Raw genomic sequence first — 19,783 nt, forward strand, 5'->3', positions numbered from 1 at the left:
TGTAGCTCTTCATCTCATAAATTAAATAGCATATGACCACCTAGGAAACGTAAACTGGTTTCAGAATATAACAGTAATTGGGGTACGTTTGCTGCAACAGACCATAAAGCTGACTTTGAGGGTAAAGGATCAATAAGAACAAGGTCTACCTTTGACATAACATCACTACATAACACTTCACAAAAACGAGCATTGCAATGAAAAGCCTGATAAATCAAAGGACTAGTAGGTGTTGATTTATCCAACCAGAGAAAGGCGTGATAAATTACGTTTTGACCATTTAATTCTTTGTGACACCTACTTCGTAACAAAACTGTTGTGGTTTTCTTTTTGAAGAAAAGTATATAGCAAATTGAGCGTACATGCAACCATGCTAAAAATAAGTACAGAGAAACCATGCAGAAGGGAAAAGACATTCCACTTTTGCACTAAAATCTGAACATTATGACATTATGCATATTAGTCAAAAGGTTTTTCTGTTTTGTTTTGTTTTTAACGATGTAAGTCACATTTAGAAGAATAAATTAAGGTATAAATCCAACCCTAAATGCTATATGCATTTATTTTAAATTGCTCTCAGAAGTATTCAGTATCGACTAGAAAAAATACAGAAGAATTTTGTTCTCAGCTAATAGGGCAATAAATTAGATGCAATATATTCAGCGGGTAAAACTGGCTCTGTTAAACAACTATCACATAATAGTATTTTTATTTGGTACCAAAACTTTTTTTTTTCTAACTGAGGATAAAATTGTTTGCTGAAAATCTTGGAATTAGTAGTAGAATGAGTTAAGTAAATAAAACCTAAGAAAATATTTTTTCTTAGCACTGATAATACACAGTTCTTAGTTTAAGTTTTTCCATCAGGTTTGTTTTGCCTTTCAACAGGTTTATATATATAAAATGTGACTGAATTTAGTGTTCATGAATATGAAATAGCAACATAGGAGCCAAAGATTCTCTTCTCAGCAGTGCTAATACACATTAGACCTGAATGACAAAATTTCTGCTGTACCTAGTTTTTGCCTCTCCTGAGAAGCAACTCCCAGTTCTGTCAAACTGCAACAGGGTTTGAGCTAGAGAAATATTTGTGAAATAATGGGGTGAGACCACAACACATTTTTGCATGTACCACAACTCAGAGATTACAATACAGTTATGTCCCTGAAGTTGTAGAGCTAACGTTCAATATGCATCATATATTTCATATCTTTCTAAAACTTTATATATATCTTTCTAAAACTTACTCAGGTTGACATAACAGTTTATAAATAAATAAATATGATAAGAGAAGCAACCTGGAGAAGTAGATTTTCTTGGGAATTATAATGGCAGGAATGTATGCATAGTATAGTATGTTATTTATAGTGTACATACTCAGAGAACAGCATTAATATAACAACAACTAACTTTCACTGTAACTAAATTCTCATAATCTGGGATCCTAAAAAACATTAGGCTGATAGCAAAGCATTATTTTAAAAACAAAAAAAAACAAACAAAAATACAACCAGTAAACCAATGTTTTTTATTCAGTGGACTCTAACAAAAAAGTTAAGCTTCATGCTTTACAAATGTATATATAGCAATATAAAACTTAGGTATCAAACTGAGAAATCTCGAGAAAGCCTCAATATGACTCAACTTATAAATTAATTCATTTTTCTTACCAAATATGCTCAGTTGAAAAATCAATACAAACTACTTTTGCAGTTATCCTGGCTGTGTGTTTTTTGTTGTTGTTGTTTTGTTTCGTTTTTTACTACATTATAATTCTTCTTTCCCTTTTGCAGCCCTCTTTCATATTTAACACTTAATTTCTTCTGCTGCTTTCTTCAATGTTGCTCAGAACAAAAGAGGAATTTTTTTTTCCTCAGAGGAAAAATAACAAAATAGGAAGCAAAGCATATACTACACCTTCCTTTAACTATAAGGTTCCTGACACACACGCAGCTTCAAGAACTAACTTCAGATCCAACCTCCTGACAGTAACCATCTGAAAGAATTCCTGCAATTATCAGGGATAAGTGGGGAAAAACATCAAAATGTAATTTGTCACTTAAAGGTGGACATACATCACACTTAGCCCTTACAGAGACAAGAATGAGCATTTAGCAAGACAAACCCTTCAGCCACTCCAGGGCTGAGTTCACTTTGTCATGTACACCACTAGCTCTACTCCAACAGACCCACCTGGCACACAGAACTTACGGTATTGTAGACAGCACAGCAGAAGTCAGAACTCATAAATGAAATACAGTGTGGTTTTCATTTGTTTGGTTTGTTTTTTTGGTTTGACTTTCAGAAACATGGCGCTCAAAGAAGCAAACAAGAACGGATTCAAGAAAGAGGCGAGGCAGTGAAGGAAAAATGGTCAACAGAAGCAAATACAAGCAGCCAGGAGCATTTATGACAGTGGCACATTCTTTACTGTGAAGGACTTTTGATTCCCTTGACTTGCCTCTGAGGATAACCACCTGTTTCTGTTCTTATGAATATTTATTTTCTATCAGTGTTAAAATAGTTGAGGGAAGACACCATCTGCCAAATAAAATTTTGCAGACTAATATTCATTAACAGAAACGGTAACATTTCATGTAGAATACAGCCTAGGGAGACCTCGTTTAATAAAAACTTATCACAATGCACAGAAACATGCTGTTGTGTTGCCTTAGGACCCCACTGAATAACACACCTGAAAAACAAGATGAATTCATTTCTTAGACTTTTCCCATTAAAATGTTGTATTAACCCAGGTAAGGAACTACCATTAGGGCCAGAGGGCTGGGGGGGAGAAGGACAGTGAGATGATAAACAAAAAATAACTCTCTGAAAAGTCTTGTTAAAACTACATAAGCAGTAAATGCTTGTTGTGAATTGGCAGTGATTTACCCTATTGGAAAGGTTAGTGACTGCAGTGCAGTAGCAAGCTTAAACCTTCTGACAAGGTGTGAAAGCTTTTAAAGCGGGTTAACAATGCAGCTTAATGCAAGTTCTCATTCTGAGTCAGCTGCCTGTGTATGAAGGAGGCTTCCAGCTCCCCGGGCATATGGTCATACTGTGCCTTGCAGACGTTCTGGCCGACCATGGCAAGTGGTAGAAGCTGAACTTCAGAGCCCTGTTGTAATACTAAAAAGAAAAATGGCCAAGGTCTGGGCAAGAATGTTAGAGAAATAACTACAAAGACTACAACATCCTACCCAGACTACACTTACCAAGTCAAGAACCTGGACTGAATGAAGTAAACGCTTTGAAAGGCTACAAAATAGCTCTGCACATATCCACCACAAAGATGAACTTTTAATTGATTAAATATGAACCACCTTTGTTGAAGGCTCTTGATTAATATTCCCAAACCAGATGGTTAACTTTTAAAAACAAATCACACTAAGGTAAAAAGTTTCAGGAATTACCTCAACCACTGAAAAAAAAATAAAAAAAAAAAAATTAAATGTATTTCCAGAATAGTTCCATCCAGGCTAATGAACTCAAGCTACAGAGAAAGTCTGTATGTTCAGCCTTGTGACACCTAATGATTAATTTATCCTTTGTGAAACAGAGACAATCTGGGTCTCTGTTCCTTGAATCAAACAGCCATGGAAACAAGAGACTGAGCAAAGTGATTATCATTTAATAGTTTAAAGCTTGATGTGTACTTTCAGTTTGTCTAGCTAATATTATTATTCAAATCAGGGACGTGACAGTCACTGTGAAAGTAATGTTCTACCAGTAAATTAACATATGCTGCTAAGAGGAAGGGACTTCTCTGAACAGAAGATTGTTTCGTATGGAGCAATTAGGATAGCACTAGTTATCGTAAGGTTTACTGCAGTTCAAAAGTGTCTAACTTGCTATTGCTGGACTGCTAAACGGACAGCATCATTAGACAGAGTGGATCGTGTAGAATAGAAAAATCCTGAAAATATTTAGAGAAAACTGAAGTCCACTCCCAGCTCCAAAAGGAACTGGTTTCTGCTGAGATAACAAAAGCATATCCATATCGTTGCTAGCTATTCATCCATATAATTTAACTGAAATACCAGATTAAACATTGCTGCTTCTCAGATGTTGCCTATGGCTAAAATGGTTAGAAGGAAAAGTTTCCCATAATTACAAAACCCGATGAACTTCCCCTTCAAATGAAAAAAAAATAACTAATGACTGTGCAGAAAGGGGCAGCTTTTCTGAAAAGCTGCTGCTGCTCAAATAACATGGCTGTAAGGACAGAGCAGCAGTCAGATCAAGACAGTAGGCCTCTTTAAACCTGTAGCTTTTTCTCCAGTAGTGGCCAGCAGCAGACAGAGAAACAACAAACACAACAAACATAAGGTTATTATCTCTTCTACCCATCTACATCACAAGGATATTTGAGCCAGAGATGTTGCACATGCCTCGACTCCAATGAATTATTCTCCCATGAAAGACACATCATCTTTCATAATCAGTTCAAAGTATTTCTGCTATCAAACACACTCCTTTGAAACAACTGCTGAAGCATTCTAAAGACAAAAGTAGAATTTTAAGTATTTTCAGGTATTCCAAAAACAAACAAACAAACACATTTATGGTAATTTGCAGCTTATACTGCTTGTTAACTTTGGTATTCGGCCACCCCCTCTCTATATAAGTGAAAGATAGCAATAAGCATTTGCTCTACTGTAATACAATAGCAATGAAAAAGCAAATAATAAATGAACATTTAAAATGCAGTCCAAAAAATGGAAAAGTAATTAGATAACTTCCACCTCTGCAGCTGCTGTTTCTGTCAGGTAGCTGTGGTGCATGACCTAATCGTAATACTAACACTCCCATTTCAGAAAGAAAAAAAGTACATCTTCCAGACCAGAAAAATGCATGGATAATTACTTATTTCATATAATGAGTCATAAAGACAAAACATGCCATATGTGATTTTTGTTTTTAATCTTGAAAATTATGCAGCAAAACCCAATTATTTCTCCTTATCAAATAAACGGATTTCAGAAACGTCTCCTGGAATTTATTTTTGTTGATTCTGACTACGTGGAAATGCTGAGACACATTCCCACAAAATAGTTCTCTCTATACCTTAAAATTATGAGCATCTCAAATTTTTTTTCAATTATGAAAAATTGTTTTTGTACATTAGGTGGATAACACCCAAGTACAGTTCTTTAAAGTGGAAGAGATGGTGGTATGTTTTCCCTGACTATTGTTCTTCCTTTCGAATAAATTTACAGTGAGATTAATCTCATGTCTTCTACTGAAGTTATGACCTACATCCTCCATTACTAAGTAATTTACAAAGAAATTATGATCAGTTGTTTCATTGTAGGCATAACATGTAAAAAGGTATCATGACAAAACAGGAAAAAGAAAACATGCATACTACACAGGAATACGCTTTATATCCCAACAATTATCCTCATATTTGGATCTTAGCAAATAAAAATCACTTTATTTTTATTTAGCTTCTCTGTAGTTAAAACATAGTATTCACTTTCTATAAAGTCTGTACTGAAAGGAAGAAGGTCAGCAAAAACCTACATTGTCTGATGAATGTTTTGAGACTCTGCAGTCTGTGCACCTGCCTCTGAAGACTTGAGTTATAAAATGATCTATTGTTCTTCCTTCAAATCTTAATTCTCAACAGGTACAAAACCTGTAACCTTTATATGGCAACCAACAAATTGCAGGGAAAAAACAAGCAGGGACAGACTGCGCTAGCTTCCTGAACACTGATCCTGCTACGGTTTGGCTTTGAATTAATTATTTTAATTGCACAGGCAGTCGGTTTTTGCAAATTAAGGATATTTTGAATTAGTATTTGAAATATTTAAGTTCAACAATACAATTTGCCATACAATGGGGACACAATACACACTAGACAAGGAAAATAATTGTCTACAAAACAACATAAAAAAATTGAATGCTGACCTGTACTTTATATCCCATTGAAAACATCAGTCCAGAAGCAGCACAGATTTTATAGCCAATTTTTTTTAGACATGCATTGTAACTAGCAGCTGCAGGGAATGCTAGAATATGCAGCAATAGAAGCTATTTTCTACATGGTCAAGTCTTGCCCCTTACCTCTGCCTCTTCAGCTGTTGCCCCTTTCCCCTCTCTTCTCCTCCCACGTGGTATTTGTTTTCCCTTTCATCCAGTATCAAAGCAGATCAACTAGCTCTTCCTCCTGAGGTTTTTCACTCTCAAAAAAAGTTCTTATCAGTCAAAGAGCATGCTCCAATTTGAACACTAGATAAATAGCTCACTTCTCGACTTTTCTTTTTTTTTTTCTCTAGGCCTGTGTCATTTTCATCATTTCTACTGTATCATTAAGGAAGGGGTAAAGGAAGAGGACTTGGCTTAATTTCTGAAACCTGAGGTTGCCAGTATGGATAATAAAATAAGATGTAATTGTATACAGACTTGGTACCACACAGGTACAAAATTGTCAGCAAATTGATTCTCTGGTATACAACGAAATGTTGGCACAGATAAAACAGTAATTGGTTGTAATTACTAGGATTAAATTGTGCAATCCTGTAAGCACAGTTCTGTATAATCTAACCGTAAGAATACAGGTTTGCCTGAGGGACTTAGCTACACAGCATTTTAAAAGAGGATACTTTTACTGGCAGAAGAAAAAATACACGTATCGTGAGAACAAGATTTATTCTGACTTTTTTTTTACTTAATTGCTTTGAATACTTGTGAAGTCTTGCTTCAATACTTGTGTAAATCCTCTGTACTTAATGTCACCACTACAATTGTCAAGTAACCAAGTACAGTGATTTACTAATTTGGAATATGTTCCACTTGCGAAGACTGACTAAAATGCAAATGAAAAAAGCTTTTATAGGAAAGTTATAGCAGAAAGTAGACCAAATGTCTGCTTTAAGCTAGCAGCTGTTCTTTAATCAGCTTTTCACTATAAGAACTGCATAATGTCAGCCAGATAGTCACATGCCAAACTCCATTCCCACTGCACCTGGAATTTCAGGATTTCCTCAACATGTCAGAAACCTCAAATCATTTCTTAAAATGAACCGTCAAAAAGTAAATACAACAGAATCTGTAAGTCAATCTCTTCCTATCAACTACTGACACAAGTCACACTTTAAATATTTTTTGCAGGCTTTATCTTCTCCACTTGAAACTATTGTATGGCAAACTCTGAGAATACTGGAATGTCTTCTAAATCAATTAGAATTGGCTAGCACCACTCTGTACTGAGTCCTAATTAAACTCCCATCTTAATTTTCCAGAGTAAATATCAGCTCAACAAACTTAACTAAAAAGCTTTGTGTTGTGGATGATAACAAACTTCTTCATAAAGTATCAACAACATTATTGGGTAGCTGAACTGTCAGATAATTGTTAAGAGTCAAAGAAACATGTTTGGAAGACCTCAATGTGGTAAATGCACTGTTTAAATAACACAAAGTTTGCAGTTCGTCTTCTTTGAAGAGCAATATAAGGATAGACTTGTATTTCCTCTTGCTTATATACTTCTAAAACTTTTCTCTTTATTTAAAATATAGAATCTTGTGTCATGTAGCTATAATTTGTTTAAAAGTAAATATACAAAACAAGCCTTAATTAAATTGTTAGATAACCATTATGATGATTTCTCATTGTGGAAATGTATCGTCATTTCTGAGCAATGGTAACATGATAGCATCTCACAGGACTCCAGCTGATGCCAAGCCTGTTCTCATTTTCCCAGTCTCGCTTACATAAATTAGCTACAGGCCAAACTGACAGTCAGAGAATCTCCAAGTTTTTCAAGTTTGGAAATACTCCACTTTTGTCAGATCTTTACCAGTGAGGTCATAGTAAACGAATCAATGCCAAATTGCCATGGATTTCCAGAGCGTTTGTCACAAGTTCTGGATTCTTGCTATCTAAAATCACCCATCTGCTCAAAGGCAGCACCCTCTGAACTCTGACTCCAAAAGGTTTATCGGTTACAACTTGAGAGTGCTGAAACAAAATCCAAAACCAGTCACTTTAATTACAGCATTCACATTAAGTTAGAATGTGTGCCTGTGCTAGACACAGAGCCAACATGAATTTGCATTAGTCTGCCATTGCGGATTTCAGCATATTTTATTTAGATTCTTATTGCAAACTCAAAGATAAACTAAACCCAAGAAAACTCAGCCTCACGCACTGGCACGCACCACTCGTGCTGAATTACCTATGCTCAAGGAAGAGTATTCAACCTTAATGCTATTCTCTGTAACTTAAGGGGTGAAAAGTTAACAGAAAACATGAACACTTCCAGAATTTTTAAATATATATATTACGTTATTATAATTTCTGGATGCCTTTTGTTTTCCATTCTACACAGTACCAAAAGTACATGCCTATTGAAGAAAATGCTTGTGAAGTATCATGCACGTTGACTTAAATGAAGCAACTGTTGAAGCATGACAGAATAGTCTTTATTAAGTTGTACTTTGCTCAGATGCCAGCACACAACAATTTCATAACAGAACTAGTTGTACAATACGATTAACTGCTACTTGGTACAAAAGCACTAACTTTCAGTTCTTACAGCAGCATAAAGACCCTTTTTATGGATGCTGCTGTAAACAAGGCATTTCCTTTCATTCCTCAAAGCTTCTTGCATTTTCCAAATGATCGGCCAAACCATTTATTGACTCAATACGTAGTCAAAAGTTGTTTACAAACTGTATGCCATTCACTATTTTGTGCCTACAAATGTGATTCACTGTTGATTAACATAAACAGCACATGTGCTGCTATTATGTAAGACCAAAAAACAAAACAAAACAAAACAAAAAAACATTTTTAAATAGAGAAGTATAAAATAAAGGGAATGTTTGCCATATATATATTTTTTTTCCCCAAGCAATACATAGTAAGTATTCCCTGAAGATAAATAGCAGAAAGGCAAAGGATAGCTTTAGAAAGCAACCACCTGGAATTACTTGGTGCCACGTTTGGAGTCCCCCTTGTCTCTCATCAAGATTTTTTAATTGAAAATCTTTTACAGTATTTTGACACTACATATCATCGATCTTGTGAAATTTACAAAGTAGTTTGAAAACTGAGGGAATGCTATACAGGCCAGTTGCTACAAACACACAAATATTTTTAACACAAGTCTATACACAACACAATGTGCAAAAATATTTTCCATCCCTTCCATATTTTTGGTTTTACTATGTGTTTTCTAAATCCAGCTAATAAGTGACCCCTAGCGGTTAGGTACCTTCCCTCACTCAAAAAGCTGCATAAAAAGCCTCAACTGCTTTCAGGTTTTCAGAGCAGTATGGATTCCTGGTGATTTTATTGTAATGCCGACACTGCTAAAGCTCAGCTGTGCAGGGATGCTGATCAATACAGGAATCTCACACTGCTAGACAGCCTGATCCCTACTGAATTCACTGAAAATACCCACAGCATGCCAGCCTTTCTTCAATAAAGAGATCCATACTGAGCTTGAAAAAACATGTATGAGTGAAAAAGTAGTTGAGAAATAATTTAGCCTTCTGATACTTCCAGAAGCCAGCAGAAGCAAACTCAGTTATCAGTAAGAACCCAAGCCTTGACTAGTCAGCATAGGACTTTCTATTGGATATTTAAATTTTGTCTCAAAAGTTAGTAAAAATATATGTATATATATATATATTATAGTTTCTTAGTCTTTTGGACTATAAGACTAGCTAAAAATGAAGTGTCTAAACAGAGCCATGAAAGCCCAGTTTCTTGTAATTGTGGCTGAGGTTAAGTGCAGTACTCCTCTTTGTCTTTTTGTCCAATACCCTTACATACAGACATCTCCCATGCTTTCTCTCTCTTTCTCAACAGCATCAGCTAAATGCTTCTCAGCAGCAGAGGTGAAAGTTTATTTTTCAGCATAAAATAAAAAAACTTTTCAAGGCAAGATGTCAGTATTATAATCCTCACTGACTCATCTAAGGAGAGCCAAGAATATGCATTCTCTTCAACCTCTGGAGACAGAGGATTGCTCCTGTTCACAGACAATGAAACTGAAAAGGCCACTGGAAAGACCAGCCAGATCAGCAGAGACCTGAACATTCAGAAAGCATTGCCCCTTCCCTGTCCCCCTCCCTTATTTGTGTGGGGCTGCAAGGCTTTAGGAGAGGAAGAAGAAAGTCCAACATAGCACTGATGTTCTTTCTGTGACGGTAGTGTGCTGCTTCCCTTCCCTTGTCATGCTCCCATCACTTCTTTCAGCTGTGGGGAAGAATATAGGTGTCAGACAGCAAATCTAAAGCTACCCATTACTCTTCAAGTCATTGCTGCACCCCATAAAATTACCTACTGCTGTTATACTTAGAGCTGGTATCACTCTGCCACTGTATTCCCAAGCTCCTTTATCTCACCTCCCCTGTGACATCCCCTTCCTCCTGTCACAGCAACACTCTCAGTCCCTCACAAGTTCCCGCTTCATTACTACTGCCTGGCCTGCCAGCGGGGAGGTGGCAAGAACAGGGTGGGTGTTTCTGTCACAGCTAGGTTTAAGCAGACTGGGAACCCCACTAACATCTCTTTATTGCCAGGAAAGACTGACAGAATGCCTTGGCATACAACTAGCTTTGAAAAGCATCCTGCCCTGGACTGTGTGACACAAAGTTTACTGTAGAAACTCAACGTCATTTCAGCTTTTCTCTCTCTGCCAAATAGTTGGAACTCAAACGTTTAAAATTTTTACTGAAGAACTGGCTGATCTATAATAGGAAACTATGCTAATAAAGGTATATAGAATAATAGAAGACAGGAAAATGGAGAAAGACAGACTACTTATTTCAGCTCTGCCCATCTTACTCCTTTATTACAGGCTTTACAAATCTCCTGTTCTCTGAGATACAAGAAGTACAAGAAGCAGTATCTTCCTTCCCATCCACAGATTTCCTTCTCCTCTCCTCACTAATGTTACACCTGTCTTCAAGTCTCATGGTTTGTCCCTCTTTCTGTATGCTAGAGAGGGAAAGCACAGAAAACAGAAGACCAACCCTCCTCACAATTATGCTATCAAGTTACTGCAGATTAAGAAATTATCTTGTGCTTGGTGAGCCACAGTAACTGACCATAATCATTCTTTTAGCCATCCAAATATGAAATAAAAACCGTACCAGCTTAAATCTCTACAATGTATGCCACCATGCCTTTGAGTCTTATGTCCAGTACTATCATGGGGAAGGTGCCTAAAAAGCCCTACATAGGACAAGCAGTTCCAAGTCTGGCTTTTTTCCAAGGTGAACCTGCAGAGAATGGAGCTGGCAAGCTTCTCTCTTCTTTATTAGTGGACATAGGAGGCTCCCCCTGAGCACAAGGCAGCACTTCTGTGCTGTGTGGGTGAGGAGCCCTGGCACAGGCTGCCCAGAGAGCTGTGGGGTCTCCTCCTTGGGGATCTCCAAAAGCCACCTGGGCCTGGGCCTGGGCAGCCTGCTCTGGGTGGCCCTGCTTGGGCAGGGGTTGGTGCAGGTGGCCTCCAGGGGTCCCTAACAACCTCAGCCATCCTGAGATACTGTAAACCAGGAATTTGCAGCGGCTTACACCTCAGTCAGGGTAAAATCAGCTTTCAGATGAATGCTTCCTATATTCTTCTGTCCAACAGTGATCTGAAGTGCCAAAGCAAGTCCCAAATAGCTCTCTTACAGGGTCATTCTGTTCAGAACCATATAAAAACAACAGCAGAATTGGGGACTATTATTAGAATCTCATATTGATACACACAGTTTTTAAATGAATGACAGTAACACTGAAATAGTTTGGGTTTGTTATAAAGAAACACAGTTAATTTGAGGAATAAGTGGACAAATATAAAACAAACAAAAGCAAACCCACCCTCCCTACACATATGCAACTCAGATTTTTCAAGCCAACAAATAACTTTGACTGAATTTATTATAGAAGAAAATAAACACATGAAGTTAAGTTACAAATATGTTTGAATTGATACTACTGTTATCAATCCTGGGGTTAAGTTTCACAGATAAATTCTTCAGAAAGCCACCTAAGAAAGGAAAACAAACAAACAAAAACCTACCTGTCAGGATGCAAATGGTTTGCCAAATGCACTGTTTTGTCTAAGCAGTTTTCCCAAAAGAATAAGTTATTCCAGAAAATAGACATTTCACTGATACAGCTGCATTTACATTGCCGCATCTACATGGCAGGGCTTTGGTTTTTTATTTTTTATTTTTTTTCATGTACTGTCAAGTTTTCTGGCAATGATTCACTGATCAATTGAAATGATACATTAACAAAAGTAAAATACTTTGGACACAAACTGTTCATCAGTGATCAGCAGGATCTTTTCAGATACCTCACAAGAGCATGTGTTTCATTCAATGTTTTTCTCAGCTCTCCAATTACACCCGAGCAAAAGAAAGGAGCAAATTTCCTTTCTGGAATAAATACTTCCAAAGGGCTCCTGGTTTTTGTACTACTGCTAAAAGGCAGGAATGAAGCTACACTTTAAGGATGGTAGGAAAGCATAAGCAGGCCTCTTGTTTTCAAGATGTGAAGTACAAAAAATAGGATAGCCATCAAAATCAAGATTTTGAATTTTAGCATAACCATCACTCACTTCAGTACTGGATCTTTTTTAAAAAATCTGCAGTTTTGCAGTTGAATCTCAAGTTCTACAATAAGCACTAACATATACGGAAATATTTCAGAAACAATTGTCCCAAAATGTACCCTGAAATCTAGGTTCATTATAGTGTTAGCTAAGAGTTCAAATTTCCCATCCTCAAAGAAAGATTTATTCAGGATAAAGTGACTTCATACTCTTTGCTGACATAATGGATATGGAATTTCAAAACAGCCGATGGCACCACAGAATCACAACTTAAGACTGCATCTCAAGATGTAAAATTGGTCTAAATGGTTCTGCTATAAAGTACCTGAGTTATTCAGATACACAAAGTCATCTTTGTTCTGCATTATTCTTTTGAGCATGGCATTCTTCACCTGAAGGTGTCCTTTAAAAGAAGGTATGAAATTCAAGAGATGTTAAATTATTCTGTCTCCAATAAACAAAAATTAAAACCCCCCAACCTCAAACTTCAGACAATGTGCTTGTATTGACTATTTATTATTCTGGAAGAGCATATTGTTTAAAAGATGGTTACTAGCTCAGCCAAACCAATGAAGACTGACCATATCTATCTCATCGTTTGGCTGTCATCCGTTGGAAGATACTGAAAAAAGTCACTCAGCCTAACACAGCCTGAGTTGCTAGTCAACTTGAAGAAGCTTCATATGAACAAATGTGTGGGAGTAATGTACTTCCTAATGGAAATAATCACTATTCTAACAAATCTTTCTCATTCTTCAAGGAGTGAATTCTTGTTTCAAGTTTCCGTGAAACCCAGAATACGTTATGCTGAAACTTAGAGCAATAAAATACAATCCTAGCCTTTATGTCTGAAAAATTATCCTTTGAGATGGCAATGTGAAAGAGTAAGTATTTGAGTGTTTAAAGGCAAAGCTGCAGAAAAAATCAGATCTCTATGCTTGAAGCTGCCACCGAACATATGGGTGCCAGACAACAGGCGTACACTGATCACCATTTGTTTCAACACTTTGATTTCACCCAGCACCACAGTGACATAGAATTTTCTTTTTACAGCAATGCAGAAGTCTGCAATTTGCTTAACACTGTATCAAGGAGAGAGGAAACGAAATGTTCTGTGTTTCAATATCAATACTTTTCATTAAAATTACTTTTAAGAACAACAAGTTGTGCAGATTTAACTGAACTTTTAACCACCAAGTAACCTGCCATTCATACTACATTGCTTTTGCTTCAAACACTGCCTTCATTGTTGCTGTACCACAGTATCAATATATGTTTTTTTTCCTAGTTAACTGAATTTAAAAGTGTCCATATGTGTGTATCTGAAGTAAGCCATACTTGCAAGCCTTAGTGCAAAAAATCTTGTGATGAAAGAGTTGCCTCAAGTGCTGTTACTTTCCAGGCCCATTACCCTGTACTCTACAAGAAAGGAGATCAGGAATAAAATGTGCACGCTGTCACAGAAATCATTCAACACCAACAGCAGCCAGCGCTAGCTGAGGATTTGACTAGCATAATTCCACATGCTAAGATATAGACCTCTAAACAGATGGACAATGTCATCCATTATTCAAGTATTAGAGCTTTTACTTGAATTCAAAGCTACCAGAATTTCAGTCTCAGACTGGTAGAGACCTCTGGCCATTTTTGGATAAAGCCATGTAAATGAAAGAAACACAGATGAAAAAAAGAATAAAACTGATAATCCTTGAGATATGGAAATCAATCACAGCAGTCAGATTACTTGAAAAGTGACACACACAAGAATTTAATAAATCATATTTTCTAGCTTGACATATTTTTCAGAAAGCTAATGGCAGTTCTGTTGATATTTGGATAGCTTTTTTAAATCTATGTAATAAGACTGATTTTAAGGTATTTGATAACCATATGAACTACAAACTAAATTTCAATTTACAAATCCTAAGGAGAAAAATAACAATAATTCCAACCTCTCCCCCTCACAAGCAGCTGAAAGTTTTACTACAAAAGGTACCTTCTACGACCTAGAGAACAGACAAGAAGAACTTTAAGTCTTAGTTTAAAATCAAATTTATAACAGTTAGCCTAATATGGATGGGAATATTAACAGCATTGCAATATGATGTAGAAAGACAGAATGTTCATGAATTTTAGGCTGAGGAAAACACTAGAGAAGACACTTATTCATTCAATAAAGTTGAATACATTTTATTTAAAGTTCACAACATCGCAGGAAATTTGTCTGATAGAAGCTGTGAAGTGATAAAGGAGGAAAGGGAGTGGGGAGGACAAATCAAGGTAATCACACAGAACAGGAAACAGAGCTACTGTAAACTGAAGCTTACAGAAAGAAAAAAAACTAAGCAAACTAGCACTCTAAATTCAAATAATTAAAAAAGGACAAAAACTTTTTTTTTTTCTTAATGAAATAGAAAATGCAGAGCATAATCAATTATTTCTCACACATAAGAATAAGGAGCTTATAGTTTCTAAAATGAATTAGAAAACTCTGATGAGGTTATGTGTTACCACTGGTTTTTAAACATAGTGGTACAGATGAGACTTCCAGAAAGGAAGGAAAGCAGGAAGGCAGGCAGGAAGTCAGTGAACTGCCAGCTCTTAGAAAGGAGAACAGAGAACACCTGCCGTTCTTCTATTTTCCCCTAAGTATCCGCTACTGGCAACTGCTAAGAGGACATTAAGAGTGATTGATCATCCGACTCATTATGGCATTTCTTGTTCTGGAGTAGAAAATCATCCAAAAATCTCTTATTCTCAATGAACATAACTTGTTTAATCTCTCAGGATGCACTCTCTGACACATCCCAGAGACCTGTACAGGGAAAGCTCTTTCTACAAATAGTGACAAAAAATAGATTGAAGTTCAAGAATAATAAAGCTAGCAAGACAGTTTCCTTCATCTCCATTTCCAGTACTCCTGAAATACACTGTGATCTGAAACTCGCTTACGTATTTCTGAAACTATTCACCTACCAGATAGATTTCATGGTATCTTCTTGCTCTCTAGGAAGTTAGAAAACACGTAAAACAGAATGTATGTAGAAAAAGAAATAACTTGCTAGAAAGCTCAAGTATTACATATTCATTACTTGTTTTAATATGCTATTTCTTTATTATTAACTGTAGCTCATACATACCAGTTGCAACTTCCTTTCACACAATATTCTGCAAGTATGTCAGAGACAAAGTGAAAAACACTGAAAAAATGACTACACATATGAGTGCTGAAAAACTACTGTTTAAAAACTACTGTGGAAAAACAACATTTTAAAAACAATGTTGATATAAGATTTAACTATACAGTATATATTTTAAAAATATCTTTAATGGCCTGCAACCTGCAATATGCCACTAGATGGCAAGTTTGGACAGAATTAGCAAACTTTTTTATAACACAGTATGATTGCTTGAAAATTGCAAGTGCATGGGAAAGATCAATGCTCACAACAAGGAACAAAGGAAAAAAGGCACAAAAAAGTAAGAGATCAATAACCTCCAAGTCTTCTGTATACAGCTTATTTAATATTTGTCAGAAAGGCTAAATGAGTTTTAGTTTTGTTTTTGGCTGCCACACAGCTGATTCTTTTGAGTTTACCGCTGAGAGTCAGAGAAAAACTTGTTTTAAATCTGGTAACAGACAGAAGCATCAGCTGCAGCAACCATGAGAATCAATGACCTGGAGGAAGGTTGGAAAAGTAAGCAGCAGAGTTCCATCCCAGGAAAGTAGACTTCAGCTTATTCAAGGAATTACTCATTAGGATTCGTTGGACAGCAACCACAAAGGGAAGGGTACCCAGGATGTACAACCGATCTGTAAAGTAAACTTATAAAGAACTTGTCTATACTGAACCATTCTGCTATGCAGGAAGACCAGACCTGATTGGCTAAACAGGGAGCTTTTTGATGAACTAACACACATAAAAAGAACAAGTGCACAGTGGAAACATGGACAAGCAATGAGAGAAGTATATAAAAACATAATCTGGGTATCTACAGACAAAACTCAGGATGGAAAATACCCACCTAATTTAGTGCTGGACAGTAGGGGTAACAAGAAGGGATACCACAGGTTCACACATTCCAAAAAGTTGTTCAGGGAAAACACTGGTGCACTGACATACGGGGAAGACAACCTAGCGACAGACAATGCAGAAAAAGTTGAAGTACTCAATGCCTTTTTTGCATTGATCTTCAGAGGCAACTGCACCCAAACATGAACGTGCACCAGCATGATCTGGGAAAGGAACAGGATGATGGAATCGTCAAATGAAGGACTACTCAAGAGAAGCTGAACTCATTCAGATTCATAGGGGCAGATGGAATTAATTGAAGAGACCTGAAAAAGAACTGGCTTATGCAATTACTAATTTGTCTGGATCTGCTGTTGACCCGCCTGCCACACGATGAATAATGTGACACATCACATATTTTTCCATCTATAAGGTATGTAATGATTACCATACCCACCTTTCAGGCAGTTTAAGGATTAATGAGCCTGTACTGTGTTTTGAAAGTACAATCTAAATCTCAAATACCATCCAAGTCATATGAAAACATTCAGCTGTAATATGTCCCTTTGTTCACTGTTTGACACTGTAGCCAAACAAGGATGTTTGGCTATATGATGGAAAGAGGCATCCAAGGAGAAGCTTTTACAGTTGAGCTCCACTGAAGACAGACATCTCTTTTCTGTGCAGTAATCAGACAAGCATGCTAGGAGTATGAAGTGACAGTGCTAAATGCGCTGGAAACAACCACCTCGGTGATCATGAGTAGCCTATATTGCTTCTCAATCTCTTATTCCTTTACCCCTTCAGATCAATACAATATGGTTCTCCCATGTTTGAAGTTGTATTTAAAAAAAAAAAAAAAAAAAAAGGAAAAATAAGTTAAAATTACTTCTTTTTATGTTCTTCACAGTTCTTCATAGCACCGTTTCAAACTGAAAAGTACTATACAGTCAGCTGTTTGAATTACAAGGAACTGCTCTGTTTCCAACAAATACCAGAACATCCTCAGGAATAAAGCTCTTCATTGTCTAATTAGACACTCTTCCCTGTTCACTCTGGTCTTTCAGTTTTGGTCTGCCATACCATTCTCCATAATTTGTGTTTCATCTTTTGTTCGCAGCCTATACAGAACTTTCTATCTGCTTTTAAGAAAAATAAATCCTGTCTTATAAACCAGTTTTCTGTACTTTACCACAGCTTATGTTTGGATATTATAGAAGTATGTAAATAAGCACAAAAATTCGTTAACAAGTATAGCAAATATATCTAAAAAGTTACCCCAAAAAATTTCCTCATTAAATTCAAAGCTAGTATTAGCAGGTAACAAACTAGTGACAAAGTAGAAATTAAGTCTCCTGTTTACTTGTAATATACATGTAAAGCTCTCCAAACAAAAACACTATGAAAGAAACAAGCTGTATTCAACTGAACTATGAATTTGTCCTGTAGGGTAAATCTCAGTCAACTGAAATATAAGTAGAAGCCTTACCTCATCAGAAGAGAGAAGGTAAATAGGCGTTAAAGGAGGAATTTCACTTAATTCACAACTCAGGCCAAGTGATACCAGGATCTCCTTGAGAACTTCACATCTCTTGGTATTGCTCATCTTAAGCAAATTAAAATCCTGTTCAGTTTGGAAATCCACAGAATTGATATCCAGTTCCAAGTGCACCTGGCAGGATATGTGCAAAGAGAACGTCAGAAATCATTCTAGTGGTATTAAACATTTTAGAGTGACAGAGAGAGATGGGCACAAGAATTCCAAAAGCAGCTCAGTCTTGACTCTGGTTGCTGAACTATCCAGCGTGACTAGTGTCATTTAAAAGTCTCATGCTTTCATCATACCTACATAGAGAGATTTATCATCCTAATAAAAGAGGGAATACCTATACATTTGTAGGTGCCAGCTCAGACACCACAGTTCCCAGCACACAATTTTCTCGAAAACTACATAAAATATCCCTTCTAAATAAACTGATATTCTCCTGGAGGACATTCATGTAATGAAAATCACAAGCTGTTACTTGTGTTCATTTTGCACATTTTAACTTTGCACATTTTAACATGTTCTTCATCTTTTATAGATGATCTACTTTACTGAAATTCAGAGAAGTCTTCTGAAGGTAGGGGGGACAGATATGGACAACAGAAGAGCACAGAAAAAAAGAGAAACAACTAGTCTGTGACAGAATATTTAATAGCTGATGTCACTGTCAGCCCCCTGAAGAGAAAACAATAAGGCTTTTCAAATACAGACTGGAAGTCATTAAAAATTATGAAATGACTCTAATCCTTTTAATCTGATTTTTGAAGCTACACTGTAATGCCCTTTTTCTGGGGAAAACCTCTGCAGTATTAAGTTTTATTACAGCAGAAGGATCAATTTAAACGGTACAGCAAAGCAGGTTTTACCATGGAACTTGCAGAAATGGATAGCACCAGTATCTAATCAATTTTCTAGTATGAGTATAGAGCACATGGGTGGCAAAACTTCCAACGTAAAGCTATAAACATTTTACTACATATACCAGTTTCCAAAAAACTAGCAGATTTAATCTGATAAACTGATGAGAGACAAAAACTCTTCTAAGAAACCTGATGAATATTTCTGAATTGAGTAATTGCTAAAAAAGTGCATGCTACCTGACAAGTAAGCAGTTACATCTGGGTGGTATGGGCTGCTGAGATTGTTCTCCTATAACTAAAATATTGGTAAAAATATCTCCTAGAACCTTCCATAAAGGTTGTTCAGCTACATCTCTATTATATTCTTAATCTACTTAAATATTGGTAAATAGATCTTGCTCTGCTTTTCTCAATGTGCTGCTTGAAAACAAAGACAGAGTAAGGCAAGTGATACAATTGGGAACAGCCCTGCTAAAAATAAACAAGCAAAATGAAAACAACAACAACGACCACATTTATCTCCGCTGCTGCTGAGGCTAACAAAATGTGCAAGTTATCTTCATGCTCACTTTAAAAATTTTACTGGGAAGTGGCTGAAATCTCTCCCATTTTAATAGCATAGACTATACACCCAGGTAGGTTCCTTACTTCCAGATTTTCTAAACTTAGTGGTACATCTTGTCATCCCTTCTATCACTCAAAACCTTAGCCAGCTAACTGAAGATTTCAGTAGTCGGTGGCAAACATTTACCTGTAACACAGCCATGGAAGGTCCCTCACACCTTCTCCAGGAAGA

At 36.5% G+C, this 19,783-nt stretch overlaps 1 protein-coding gene across 2 annotated transcripts in view; it reads right to left on the reverse strand.

The window, feature by feature from the left end:
- HLCS (holocarboxylase synthetase) overlaps window positions 1–19,783 on the reverse strand; it is a 129,635-nt gene that overhangs the window by 96,197 nt on the left and 13,655 nt on the right. For both annotated transcript variants that reach the window (XM_035315754.1, XM_035315755.1), the window contains one exon: window positions 18,071–18,253. In XM_035315754.1, coding sequence (XP_035171645.1) covers window positions 18,071–18,253 — 183 coding nt within the window. The remainder of the gene's footprint in view (window positions 1–18,070; window positions 18,254–19,783) is intronic.

The sequence above is a fragment of the Oxyura jamaicensis genome, chromosome 1, assembly GCF_011077185.1.
Source record: "Oxyura jamaicensis isolate SHBP4307 breed ruddy duck chromosome 1, BPBGC_Ojam_1.0, whole genome shotgun sequence".
NCBI classification, from domain to species: domain Eukaryota; kingdom Metazoa; phylum Chordata; class Aves; order Anseriformes; family Anatidae; genus Oxyura; species Oxyura jamaicensis.